At 36.1% G+C, this 15,384-nt stretch overlaps 1 protein-coding gene across 1 annotated transcript in view; it reads left to right on the plus strand.

The window, feature by feature from the left end:
• Positions 1-15,384, plus strand: part of LOC140141112 (alpha-tectorin-like) — a 110,661-nt gene that overhangs the window by 12,890 nt on the left and 82,387 nt on the right. The window contains exons 5-8 of the mRNA XM_072162896.1: positions 1,453-1,642; positions 3,231-3,257; positions 8,292-8,339; positions 11,826-11,867. Of these exons, the coding sequence (XP_072018997.1) occupies positions 1,453-1,642; positions 3,231-3,257; positions 8,292-8,339; positions 11,826-11,867 (307 nt within the window). The remainder of the gene's footprint in view (positions 1-1,452; positions 1,643-3,230; positions 3,258-8,291; positions 8,340-11,825; positions 11,868-15,384) is intronic.

The raw sequence follows: 15,384 nt of genomic DNA on the forward strand, positions 1-15,384 counted from the left end.
AATTGCATAATTTTGAGCGCTTACAGCAAGCACTGGCCAGTTATATAGCTAAATTCACCTTCATTTCAAGCTAAATTGAATTTTTTCAAGGCGCTTGGCACTTTAAATCCTCCTATTATCTATGTTCATCTCCCCGTAAATTGTAATGCTCCTGCCACCACCGTCGATCTTATACCTAAACCAAGCATTGGCCATTTGAGTGCACATGCTGAAATAGAATGGATATTTACATTTCATGACACATATCTCATAACATTGCAGGGCCGGATTTAGCATTGGGCCAGATGGGCCTGGCCCAGTGCCCCCAAATTTTTAGGGCCTCCAAAATTGCCCTTGCATTTTCCTTTTCAGCCCGAAAAACACCATGTTTTGGGACAAAATAGGGTAAAATTGCAAGCGCACTGGCCAATTATATAGCAAATTTCACCTTCATTTTCGGCTAAATTTACATTTTTTCGCGCGCTTCGCTCGCACAAATGTCCTGCTAAAATATGTGTTCATCCCCCCTAAATTGTAATGCTCCTGTCACCACCGTCGATCTTAAACCTAAACCAAGCATTGGCCACTTGAGTGCACAAGCTTTCTCAAGTATGAAATGGAATGAATATTTGCGCACTTTCTTGCCGCACATATCTCATAACATTGGGCGAACTAATGCTCATTGGTCATTTTTTTCTCTTGTCCTCCATCAAACAAAAAGTTCAGTCACGCTCCTGATTCCAACTCTTTACTAATGGGCCCCCAGGATATTTTGCTGACAGGGCCCTTTTCCTTAAATCCGCCTCTGCATGCTTCACCGTTGTTCATCACCGATTAACAACTCGCGCCCGGCGCGTCTGCGAGGTTTACTTCGCTCGGGCAGCTAAAGCTGCCCTTGCGATGTAAATCACTCAGACGATGCAGACGCATCGTTGTTAATCGGTGATGAACAACGGTGAAACATGCTTGAATCCCTAAATTAATGATTAAAAAGCTGTTCTTCAAGCATTGATTATTAGAAAGGTAAACAGCAAATAGTAAAACAAATTGAACTATAACAATACTGTCCGGTAAAATGACAAAATACAGATATCGTTGTTGGGCAGAAAAACCTCATATGTTTGTGGCCCCTGAACATGTTTAAAACAAAAGTGCCAACAGGTTACATGGGAGGTTTTGCTTTAAACATGTTCAGGGGCCAATGGCACATAGGTTTTTCCTGCCCAATGACGATATAAAGTTCTTGCACTAACATGACGTGTGTGTATTTGAATTGCAACTTTATTGTTTGTTCATTCATTTATTCATTCATTCATTCATTCATCCATCATTCATTCACTTATTTACTCATTCATTCAATTATAAACAATCATCCTTTCATCTATTCACTTATCCATTCATACAGCCATTCATTATTGCATTTATGCATGTTAATTTTTCATTCATTCATTCCTTCATTCATTCATTTTGTAGCCTACAGATCCGCCGTGGTACACTGCAAGCTGTAAAGAGATGTGCATATGTGTGGTGGTGAATGGTGCCGTAGAGAAATCATGTTCATCAATAAAATGTAGCAAAGATGCTAAATGTAAAGCAAAGAGTGGTACTGACGAGTGCACCTGTAACCCTGGTTACATGGGAAATGGAATCACTTGCAAGCAGGGTAATGTTCTTTTATCAACAAGAAAAAAAAAATGAAAGTTAGCAAATTATTGTTTGGCAAAAAAATTGATAGATAGATAAACTTCAATGTGCAAATATACTTAAGTTTTAACATAAATTCTATTACCCTCGTGACCTATTATTGAAAATCATGCTCTAATTTGTCAAAATTTGTCAAAATGCATAAGACATTGTCAAAAGGCATACAAATACAAAGAAGAAAGGCCATCAGAAATTTCTTGATTTAAGAGGTTGGTTGTAAACATTCCAGCCTCTTAACTCTTTTGGCTACATTGTGTTTGTTACGCCTTCTAAGAAAGCCATCAATTTAGATCAAGATGCTTCAGCCTTCCCATTTCATTTTACAGGTAAATGATCACCCTTTTGGTCAAATGTATGTGTGGAGACTTCATTTCCCCTCCCTAGTGATTTTATCATTTTGAAACTGCTGATTAAAACTTCAAAGAAAACCTTATTCATGTAAAACTTATTTCAACGAATCACTGTTTTGTACTGAATGATGGTTGCATGGGTAACCCAGGGATCAGAGACAGAAAGGTAATGGCAAAGAAACCAATTCAATCAGTCATAACATCGATATCGAGAACATTTTTTTAATGTATGAAATGTTGAAAAGTGCAACTTTTTCTGAAAGCATCATTTTTGGAAATGGAAATATTTGGGATAATTTTTGACCAAAGATATGGTTTTTATGCCTCCACAGCGAGGCATACTGTTTTTGCACTGTCCGTGCTTCCGTCCGTCCGGATGCTGTATCTCGGGCATGGATGGGCAGATTGACTTCAGATTTTCAGGATAGGTTGGTCATGGTCAAAAACTCTGGCTATGGGCATGAAACTTGGTGGGTATAGTCAACATTTAGAGCCAAATTTTTGGAAAGTCATTTTGGGGTCATCCAAGGTCACCAAGTGGTCATCTGAGGTCAAATTAATAAAATTGGTTGTATATGGGCATGAAACTTGGTGGATACAGTCAACATTTAGAACCAAATTTTTGGAAGGTCATTTTGGGGTCATCTGGGGCCACCAAGGGGTCATCTTAGGTCAAATTGATAACATTGGTTTTATGTGCTTAAAACTTGGTGGGTACAGTCAACATTTAGAGCCAAATTTTTGAAAGGTCATTTCAGGGTTATCTGGGGTCACCAAGGGGCTATTGCAAGGTCAATTTGGGGTCATCAGGTGGAGGCATCCCATTCGGCGCCTTCTGCGTTGAAAACCGCATGACGTTCTAGTTGGAAATAAGATAACTTTGGGAAGGTAGCAAAATAATTCTTCTATTCACAGCTTTTTGAATTTTTCAAATCAACAAAATGTATGTGAAGTTATGCAAAGAAATGTTTTGCAATTTTAGTGGGGAGTTATTTTTTTGAACCCTGTAGATCTGGTGCTCTGTTTATTGAGGTACTTTTTATCATTATCGACCCACGTTGCACTAGATAGCAAATCAATACAGAAAATTGAAGTGGAAGAAATGCATTGTGGGAAGTTATCTTCTCAGGGCCAAACCCTTGAGCACAATTAATTGATCAATTTGTGTGTTTCTTTTTTTTGCCACTATACATTTAGTTGGAAGTACATCACCAATGGCTTTTGGTAAGTTCTAATTAGGTCATAATTATACAGTCAGCACCGCTATATTAAAGTAGCCAGTCATCTTAGGGCATTTAAATAAAGGCACTTAATTTAATGCCCACATGATCAGATGGGCGCTGACATTACAGCTTCTAGACAGGATGTCTGGAAAAGTGACCTTTGGCACAACGGGTGGTCTTCCTTTGTATTTCAATTGGAAATGCCGGATGCATGTCCACATTTTCTAGCAAATTTGTCATTTTTTTGCAACTTTGTAGTATTATTGTAAGTGTTTCCGTTGATAACTTTTTTTTTCCGTCTGTCAAAACTTTCAAAATTTAGTTCTTGAAAACATACTAAAAATTAAGTTGCCTTTTAAATTTGTAGCAATTTTGATGATACTTGTCTGAAAATTCCTATCTCTTAGCATTGTAGCACATCTACTGATCACTTGGTGTTCTTGGTATGGCGGCACCCATGGGTCATGTGAGCATTAAATTTAGCGCCTTTTATTTAATACCCTATGGTAACTGGTAGCAGTTGACCATAATGACCGCAAGGATGATTTCTGTAATTTGAGATCTCAGAAATCATAATTTCTTGGGCTTGCACCACTTATTTCAGATCCTCGTATTATATATTGTAATTCGCATTGTCTTTCGGCAGTCAACATTAATGAGTAAATTTTCTCAGGAAAATTTTCTGGACATGTGACGCCCATGGGTGCAGACATAGCATTATGGATTGTGACCCTGTGCCTAGCGGGTGGTCTTCCAATGTATTTGAAAAGGAAGAATTCCTCCTTAATGCAAAATATGTTACTTGTTTCCATAGATAAATTTTTTCCCCTTAGGCAGATATTTTTGAAATTACGTTTTGATGATATTGTGAAGAAGTTAACATTGCTGAATGTTCAATAAATCTGCTATGCAATTCAAAATTTGAAGACTTGAATAGTGAGGTCACCGCCGGGGGTCAGGGATCAGGCTGGAGGTTACACTCACATTGATACGCATTGGACATGTGTCCAGAAAATTTACCCTAGAAAATGTACCCATTAATGTTGACTGTTGATTTATAAGCATCATGCATGTCATGACAGTAACCTTGTTCTGTCATTTTTTGCTTTGTGTGTGTGTGTTCTCGGCCACCGCTCTTGTCATGTCTTGTTTGTATGTTTGTTTGGTTTTTGAATGTTTAATTTAATTGTCAGGTGGTGCAACATTTTCTCAGGCTTTTGCTTTTAGTTGCACCTCCTCCATCTTTTTTTATATAAAGTTGTTGGTGTTATTATGTATGTGCTTTTTGATGGAAATAAATTGAATATGAATATGAATAGTGAGTGCCACAGACAAGAGCTTGCTAAAATCCAATAAATTCATAAACTGCTACCTTATTTATCGGGCTGACTGTACAACTTGATACTCTAAAGCATGAAATGTTTGTGTGCATGAACATTTCGGTGTTTAGTTGTTTGGCTATCAAAAACTTCCTTCACCCAATGGAATTTGGGGAGCTGCATAGATAATTGGTGGATGTTACAATCTAAGTGCGGATAGGTTTGCGCCAAGTTCGGCTGCAACCAGCCTAGTTGATGCGATCTGATTGTGATGATCCACCATATGGCAGCGAAATTACAGCGCTTTGATCCGGAAAAGGCGCTATATAAAACACCGAAATTTATTTATTTATTTATTTCTTGAGTGCAGTTGATTCACTAAGGGAGGACAGTTTTATGGTCTACTTAGCTCAGCAATGCTTTGCTGTCTTCGATAATGGTTCATGTACGCTAGAGCATTCGATAGGAACAAGCGAACAGTATACGAGTTTGCTGATATCTATCGGAGCGTTCAGCAGAGCAGCAGGATTATAAACACGGTCGATGGTAAAACCAAAATCAATTTCCTTTATGTTCAGTAAGTACATAACGACCCACTCATCATCTACTCAAGTGGTCATTAAATAAGCATGTCTCGGGTCGTGTCTGCGGTCAATAGAAAGTAAATAATGTGTGTAACTTTATGTTTACATAAAGTGGTGTAATTAGGTTTCAAGGGGTTGTTGATTCAAGCATGGTCGTAAAATTGATTTGATCGATATTTTGGTCAATGCGTTGTATCGGAGCAGAGTTCTCAATTGAGCGGAGCCTAAAAGAGTTTGCTACAGGCTTTAATGGGTTTGGGCTTTGATAAAAGCCAGGTACCTCTCCGATACAATGCGCTATCGAAGACAGTGAAGCATTGCTGAGCTCAGTAGACCATAAAAACTGTCCTCCCTAAATTTTCATGCACCAAATGTTTTTTCTTCCTTTAGGCCTTTAAAGCCATAATGTACGATCTTATAATATGAAATTGGTTAATTTCTTCAAATCTGATTTTTTGGCATATTTGTAATGTTTACACATGTTCCAACTTGCACCTAAATGGAATCGGTCAAATTTTTTGTCTTTGTAGGTCAATAGAGCAAAGTTCGACATAAAGTCATAATTATGACTTTATAACCTCCATAGAACTGCATGTTAAATGGCCAAAATAACCAGTGGGTTTCTTTCACTTTACCTTGTTATTTCCGCTTAAAATGGACAGCAACCCTTCCCAGCAGTTATTACTAATATTATTTCAACATTTTAAATAAAGAATAAAAAATTAAAATTTGACAGAAATCATACATTAAGGCTTTAACTTAAGGAAATTTACAAATTAGTCAACATTTCATGTCACAAGAAATGACATGGGTTCTCTCTAAAATGTGAAATTTTAATGCTGCAAAAATATGCTATATAGTATATGTGACCCATTGCCACAAAACCAGATAAAATATCTAGATTTTGAAATATCTCAAATTTTTGACAATGCCCAGCAAACACAAAAATGTTTTTAAAACGTTATAAATGAGTTATTAACATGTTTTGGTTTAGGTCAAAACATTTTAATAACATTTAAATGTTGGGTTCTACAAAGGTTATGAAAACACTACAACATTTAAAAAATGTTGTCAAAATGTTAGAGCGAAATATGTTTTGGGAAACATTAAGTTGGCAAAATATTTTGTCAACACATTATGTTAGAATGTTTTGCATTACGTTTTCAAAAATATTTTCTGAATATTGTTAAAACTTGTTATACCCTTTATATAACCTGACATTTAAAAGTTTTATGTAAAACGTTTTGTGTATCTTGGGTCTTCCGAGTTTTATGGCGATGGATAAGATATGGGTGCACATTTAATTCTCATGAACAATTCAGCACATACGATTTACAAAATATACACATTAACTTGCCTTTGTTGTGACCCATCACATCAAAAACATCAAAACTGCTATTTTTAGCTTTAAAATGACACCCTGTTGAAATCAGATAAAGAAAAAAAAAAAATGTTTTGAGGCAAAACAAGCACAAGTTTCATTTTATTTTCATCATATTTTCTCATCTTCTTTCATTGTTATCTGCAAATGAAGCCAGCTGACAACTGGTCGGTTTTGATGTGATGGGTCACATTTCTAACTAACCCTAATTCTAGCCCCCTAACCACAACCTTAACCCTCATCCTAACCTTAAATGCCCCGAACCCTAACTTTAACTTTTTTAGAGTAATAACCCTACGAACAAACAAGTTGTTCCAAAAAAATATAAACTTGAAAATCTGAAAACCTGTCAACTCACCCTAGATGCAAATAATTTGCTATTAACCCAATGGGCTATTCCAGTTGAAATCCACACTACACGTGTGGAAGATTTTGGAAATCTCTTCCACAGAGGGAGTATGTTTTTCAAATGTAATTGGTCATGGTTAATTATTTTGAAACCCATACTCCCCCTGTATATTATGGCTTTAGCTATGGTATTTAAGGGGGTACTACACCCTCGATAAATTTGTGTCTATTTTTGCATTTTTCTCAAAAACTAATAACACAGTGGTAACAAAAGTTATGTATATTATAGGGGCAAGGAATCCAATTACTACACTGGAATTTCAGTGACCCAAGACAAGCGGTTTGTTATTTATGATCAGAAATAAGGTACCGCTAGGATGTACCTCGTTTCCTATCATAAATACTGAACCGCTTGTCTTGAGTCACTGAAATTTCAGTGAAGTAATTGGATATCTTGCCCCAATAATATATGTAACTTTTGTTACCAGTGTATAATTATTTTTTGAGAAAAATGCAAATTTACCACAGGGGTGTAGTACCCTCTTAAGTGGAAGTTACACATATGTCTATTCAATTCAAAACTCATACTCCCACTGTGGAAGACTTTATCTAAATCTTCCACAGGGGTAGTGTGGATTTTAAATGGAATAGCCCATGTGCACTACTGCCTTTCTTACAGTGCCCCTGATTGGTTAATTACTTGATATAATCATCTGAGTAACCAATCAAAATAGAGCATTTAGATCTCTCTCCCTTTTAGCTCTAATGAATATTCTTACCACATCTTTGATTGGATCAATATATTTATAGCCAATCAAAGTAAACTGAGCTCAAAAAGAAACTTATAATTTTTCACAAGCATATCTTGAAATCCTGTCCATCAAATTGAACCACAATTACACACAGGTTTACTTCAATACTCTACTCTTAACACATGCCAGTAACCAAGCAGTTATCCAACTGACACAACAGCAAAAAGCACTGACATGGAACAGCTTCCTGGACCACATTCACAGCCCAGCCCTGTTTCATGAAAAAAGTGTAATAAAAGGTGAAAGCAGCACCGTTTTATCATCTGTGCAAGGATCTTGTGTGCATTCTCACGGATTTTTTGTTCTGGGTGCCAAATGTTGGGCTGTGAAAGTGGACGAAGTCCAGGAAGCTGTCCCATGACAGTGCATTTTTGCGGTTGTGTCAGTTGGACAACTGCTTGGTTACTGACATGTGTTTTGAGTAGAGTATTAAAGTAATCCTGTGTGTAATTTTGGTTCATTTTGATTGACACTATTTTAAGATATGACCTTGTGATTCACAAGTTGTAAAAAAATATAAGTTTCTTTTTGAGCTCAGTTTAGTTCTTAGAGGCTAATACTCCAATTTTGATGTTATTGCTTTAATGACAGCACGAATGTCTGCTGGAGTTAGAAAAACGAATCAAGTCGGTGGACATGGTATGTATATCTTTAACCTAATGGTAGAAGAAATTGTGTTGATAAAATAAAAAATGGCTCTATGTTCTGGGGATACTCATAGTCTAGGAGCAAGGGGTTTTGAAAAATGGTCAAGTTCAATACCCATGTCTACTAACAGTCTATAATATCGAATTGATTAATTCGAATTAAACAATTCATCGAGTGGCCATGGGTAGCGCCATTAGACATGTTAGAAGACTACCAAGTGACAGGTGATGACCGAAAACACACAAAAGAATAGGCACTTTTTTGATCATTTTCACCAAGGTTAGGCCTACTCAAAACTTACCTAGCTAATTTATTATACAGCCTTTTTAATATGTTACGAAAAACTTAATTTAAAAGATATTTACCGACGGCAATAAAAATCCATCGACGGATAGTCTTGTTATGCTCTCACAAACTTTTAAAAAAATATGAAAAATCCAAAATTTTGATCTAAAAATTGGCCAAGGTTACTGCTGTTCTGCTGCTGTCCCATTCAAAAGCACAGGAAGACCACCTACAGCGTTGAGGTCAACTTTCTAGACTTCCTGTCTACTGGCAGTAATGGCTACTACCCAGTGCTAACATCAATGAATTGTTTAATTCAAATTAATCAATTAGATATTATAGACTGACTAATGCCATGAGGTGTTAGGATGAGCTGCTAGGGCTGGGGCTAGTGGACTCAAATTGTAGGGTACGTTTTCACGAGAGGTCACGAAAGGTCACACAGGTAAAAACCTGAAAATGCTTTGATCTTGTTGTTGAAAGATATATCAAATTACTCGTCCTACAAAAAACCTCATTTTTAGGCTAAATGACATGTTTTTGGTTGTACATGGATTCAAATTTCAACTTTCTCCGATTTGGGCATATAGGGTGTATCCAAACACCTCATGGTGTAAAACATTGTGAGACATGGGTGATGAACTCAATCCTTAATTAAGGCCCGTATGAGATTCAACTTCTTATTGTTTTGAGCAACACTAAAATGACCATCATGACCATATCTCTGGAACCATAAGTCTAAGTATGATGGGGATTTTAGCAAAATAAACCTCTGAAAATGGCTTGTGTAATGAAATTGTGAACTGAATTATGATTTTGATCGACATCAGACTCGTTTAGCTTCATTGCATCATATATGGGGATGTGCCGCAAACATGGGTCTCATTTTCGGCCATTTGGTATATCAAGAGCCCCTTTTGGTGTATGGATGGGTCATTTAGGCCTATTCACAGTTTATTTTCAAAGCCGGGCTGGGTGATGTGAAGTGAGGGGGAGTAGTGATTTGTTGATTTGCTTATCTAAAGTCGTAAGCAGAAAGTGTCACAAAATTTGGACTGGTGTAACATTAAAAAACTGCCAAATCCTTACCCATTGTTGATTTTTGCAAGTCTCAAGTCTTAAGTGTCACAAAATGTGGACCAGTGTAACATTAAAATTTTAAAACCGTCAAATCCTTCCCTGCCATTTGGTATTACCCATTGTTGATTTGCAAGTCTTAAGTCGTAAGAATGTGTCACAAAATTTGGACCAGTGTAACATTAAAATGTTAAAACCGTCAAATCCTTCCCTGCCATTTGGTATTACCCGTTGTTGATTTTTGCAAGTCTCAAGTCGTAAGTGTCACAAAATTTGGACCGGTGTAACATTAAAATTTTAAAACCGTCAAATCCTTCCCTGCCATTTGGTATTACCCGTTGTTGATTTTTGCAAGTCTTAAGTCGTAAGTGTCACAAAATTTGGACCGGTGTAACATTAAAATTTTAAAACCGTCAAATCCTTCCCTGCCATTTGGTATTACCCGTTGTTGTCTTAAGTCGTAAGTGTCATAAAATTTGGACCAGTGTAACATTAAAATTTGAAAACCGTCAAATCCTTCCCTGCCATTTGGTATTACCCGTTGTTGATTTGCAAGTCTTAAGTCGTAAGAATGTGTCACAAAATTTGGACCAGTGTAACATTAAAATTTTAAAACCGTCAAATCCTTCCCGGCCATTTGGTATTACCCGTTGTTGATTTTTGCAAGTCTCAAGTCGTAAGCGTCACAAAATTTGGACCGGTGTAACATTAAAATTTTAAAACCGTCAAATCCTTCCCTGCCATTTGGTATTACCCGTTGTTGATTTTTGCAAGTCTCAAGTCGTAAGTGTCACAAAATTTGGACCGGTGTAACATTAAAATTTTAAAACCGTCAAATCCTTCCCTGCCATTTGGTATTACCCGTTGTTGTCTTAAGTCGTAAGTGTCATAAAATTTGGACCAGTGTAACATTAAAATTTGAAAACCGTCAAATCCTTCCCTGCCATTTGGTATTACCCGTTGTTGATTTGCAAGTCTGGAGTCATAAGATAGTGTCACAAAATTTGGACCAGTGTAACATTAAAATTTTAAAACCGTCAAATCCTTCCCTGCCATATGGCATTACCCGTTGTTGATTTGCAAGTCTGAAGTCGTAAGAATGTGTCACAAAATGTGGACCAGTGTAACATTAAAATTCTAAAACTGCCAAATCTTTCCCTGCCATTTGGCATTACCAATTGTTGATTTGCAAGTCTGGAGTCATAAGATAGTGTCATAAAATGTGGACCGGTGTAACATTAAAATTGAAAACCGTCAAATCCTTCCCTGCCATTTGGCATTACCAATTGTTGATTTGCAAGTCTGGAGTCATAAGATAGTGTCACAAAATGTCAACCAGTGTAACATTAAAATTGAAAACCGTCAAAACCTTCCCTGCCATTTGGCGTTACCTGTTGTTGATTTGCTAGTGCACTTTTGTTTTCACATTGATCCCTGATATGTTTGCAGTTTTAACACTTTTGTGGGCCTGGAATTGGCAATTTTTGGCTATCAAACAGCAAATTGGTATACCTTGCTCTTTTTCTTTCCAGCAATTTCAAAGGTCAAATATGCAAAACAAGTAAAAAGTGGGCCCCATTAACATAATCATCATTTTTGTGTGAGACCCAAAAAACTGTTCAAACTTAACATAATTTACAGAGAAAATGGTGTTGGTTTTTTACAGGCATTTATGTAGTTGATCATTTAATGAAGTATCGGAGTGTGTGTCAGGGTTTATAAGGTTTTGCATTTTACCTTCAGAATTACATAGGCCTATGGGTCAGAATGAGCCCACTGGTATGAGGCCGATTTGTGCTCTCACGCCTTTAGTTTCATTGATTAACTCTCTTCACGCGGGTGTCGACTGCAGACGACATGTTTCAAACATTTTGTAAAAATTCAAAAATTTCAGAAATGTAAATTTTCATGACCATATTTGGAATCGTCATGAAAAATGCATTAAAATGAGTACAAACAAGCCTAGTATTGGTTCAGTAGTTCTTAAGATAGCTCTTGATATTTTGAGAAAATATTTCAAAACTTTTTCCGTTGAAGCGCATGGCTAGCATGCAGAGCATTAATGTTTTTCAGACACTTTTTGTTATTAATAATAAAACATTTTTTATTTTACAGGCATGACTGTCAAACACAAAGCGAAAGGCAAGATGAGTTTTGGTAAGTGTGATGTTATACGCTAAAATTAGTTTCACATAGAGTTGGAATCCAAGACATGAACTTAAAGGCCCGATGATTTGCTCATCCGGACGATCATAAAAATCATCAAAATTCAGATTTTGGTACCTTTGTCATTGTCATAGATGTGCTAACATAGCCTGCGATTGGTTCAACCGAAAGCCGTGTAAAATAAGACATTTTACACGAATCTGTAATTTAGATACTGACAGTATCTAAATTAGCTACGATGCATTTGAATGGGGCTTCAACTTAGTCAGTACTGCTGTTTTCTTCGGGGTTTTTTTTTTTGCCAAATTTGTCATTAAAAAATACCAAATGACAATTTGAATGACTTCTCCTTCACTTTTTAGCAATTTATAAACAATTTTAATTTTTTTACACTTGCGCTGGGATCACTGAATGGCTCTTTAATCTTCCACACAGGGAGTGTGAGTTTCAAATGTGGTTTCCTGAATTAGTGACTCCATTTGGAATATAAATATACACCCCCAGCGTGGGAGGTAAAGGTCATATCTTCCATAGGAGGCATGTGTTTTATACAAAATCTCAGATTTTGACTAAACTACAGCACCAGGAGTGATTTTTGCTGGGTATGCATGTTAGTTTAAGGGTGGTCTTACCTAAAGTGGCAAGTTCTCGTTGTCATGGAAAAATCCACAGAATTTAAGAAAAAATCGGAAAACACAGAAATTCACTGAAAACCGGTTTTTCCTTGAGAAAAATAAAAATGAAGGAAAAATAATGAGAATGTGAGGTAAAAATAATGAAAATGAAGTCTGTCTTCAAAGATATCAACCTTAAAACAACTAAAATATGATACAAGTAACTTCTTTTTACCCCGATTTTTAGCGGTGCGCATCTTCAGTAGACCTACCTAGCACAATTCAGGGCATTCTTTCTAATGAAATCACAGAATTTGGTATTTAAAACCACCCACGGAAAATCACAGAATTTGGTATTTTAAATCACAGAAAACTTGCCACTTTAGTCTTACCCTGGATTTATAGAAACATTAATTGGGCCTCATAACTTCTAAATTGCTGGTTTAAAGTATACAAATTAAGAATAGAAATGACTTGATGAGTCCATCTTTGAGGTCAAATTTGGGCAAAAATGCTCAGTTTTGGAAAATATCAACAAAAAAACTTTTTTGGCCACAATTTGTTCGGCCACCTTTTACAAGAAATTTCTTGAGTAAAAAAAAATCATAACAAAGCCTGATTTTGGCCCAAATTTCAAATATTTGTGACGAAGTTGTTATTGGTTGTCCTGTTTTAGCCTGTTCGATTTTTGGCAAAATCAAAATGTAAAAATTGTTTATCTTTACAAACTTTTGAGGAAAATTTTGTGTTATTTTGTAAAGTGAAGAGACGAAAGTGACGGTAATGAATGAGGTTCATAATTTTGCATCGGTAATATATGTCTAAACATTTTGCTTTGGACCTCGGGGCGCAGCCTCAAGATATTCCTCGGTTCCAAAGGCAAAATGTTTAGATTTTTCACAATGCCTTCCAAATAATCGATGCGCAGTTATTAACTTCTAATCATTAGACCACCTTAGTTATTGTAAATCATTTTTTTGCCAGAAGCGTAAAAGTTTGACGAAGTGAGAGCTCATCTCGCTGAACAGCAGGGCTCACGTCTGAGTTGCAAAAACCTGGATGTAGTGTTCTGGCACTGTGGTGCCATGGGGGATCACACCACTATTTTCAAGTTCCTATTCTTTTATGTGTTAAAAGGTACCCAAGAAATCATCATTTTCGTCATCGTTCATTCAAAACACCATTTTTCCAAAAGTTTATGATATATTTTACCCTAGAACCAGCATTTTTTTGGTAGTTGAGCGGCTTGATTTTTCGCAGTGGTGCGTCGAACATGAGGTAAACCATGCCAAACTCTACAGCTCAGGGCTTCTATGTTGTGACATCAGTTGGTCCATGGAACCAAAAAACCTTCATAAAATTTCAGAATTGTAGTATTTTTCATCTTTTTATGCTCATATGATTAGAAAAACATCAACAGAGCACAACTATCACCAAAAAAAAGATTGGCATATCAGCCTTCATTTCAAACTTCTTTTTTTTTTCCATTTTAATGTACCTGGTATGGTCAGCGAATTAAACACTGGTTCTTACTTCTTCAGTCAGATAGGGTTGGACCCGATTTAGTGGTGTGATCTCATGGGGACAATGTCACAAGCAATTATACTTGAGTATAGGCCCTTCACAATTAATTCTTAGTTTAGTGTTTTAAGATTTTTAAAAAGATAACTTTTAAAAATTAATTATTAATTATTATTTTCTTTATTTTGAAACGAGTGGTCACAGCCCAATATCAACTGTACATTTTGGCACTGTGGATTTTTTATATGCATTTATGGTTGATTTGACACATTGATAATAATGCAGGGGTGTTCTTTGTTTGTTCAGCATCATAGTTACGATCAAAGTACATGAATAAGAAAGTAGCAAATTAATGTAGTTAAAATGTCATGTAACAGAGAAAATGTCAAATAAAATTAAAATAATTAAGTATTTTGCAATTCTCAATTTTGGATGCAGGTGGGAAAGAGTAAACACAAAATCAATTGTGAATGGCCTGATGATAGTCCTATTGCTGGACTGGGCCAAGAGCTACATGGAATTATATTTATCATGACTATGTCTGGTTTATATACCATGCTGGTGTAGGCTATATCGCTCATTCTACAAAATCCGGTGCCAATAACCTTTTTTCCATTCTTTGGTCCACAAAAACTTTGTCGAGCATTTAGGGCATCAAATATGTTGTTTTTCTGGTAGAACTCAACGAGATCTACACGGACATATATAGTTTTCCATACTTTAAATGCTTTCTTCAGCCTGATTAACCCTTGCAAAGGCTCAAAATCGCTAAAAATGCGTTTCCACAGCTCAAGTGTCACATCTAACCCTAAATATTTTCTTTGAATAAATGCGATTTCTTTACATATTTGTTGTTTTTTAATTAGATAACGCACCATCATATTATTTATCAACATTATTTTTTAGTGATTAAAATGTCTTTGTGTAATTGTAAAATAAATTGCACTTTCCACCAAAACGCTGTGAGCTACGTTACCCCTTTTTAACACACGTTATTGGAAAGAAGTAAAACAGAGGTATCAATGTAATTTGCGATTTTTGAAAGGAAACACTCATAGGTTTTAAAAATCACAGTAAAAATCGTGATGCTGTAGCATTTTTGGCATAGAAATGTTGTAAACATTGAAATTTCGACCGACCATGTTAAGATTGGTGAGCTACGTTACCAGAATTCTATAGTATGCACTTGTATTACATGTACTTCCTAATAATATGTGAAAGCTACCAGTGGTCGAACCCCATTTATATTAGAATTAACCGACATAACGTTCTAACGTTCGCAAATCACATTAAACATTAAAAACCAGTGAACTACGTTACTGTGAGCTACGTTACACACTCATTTATGCATCTTCAAAACTTCTATGAAATGG

This window comes from Amphiura filiformis, chromosome 19, assembly GCF_039555335.1.
Source record: "Amphiura filiformis chromosome 19, Afil_fr2py, whole genome shotgun sequence".
Classification (NCBI taxonomy): domain Eukaryota; kingdom Metazoa; phylum Echinodermata; class Ophiuroidea; order Amphilepidida; family Amphiuridae; genus Amphiura; species Amphiura filiformis.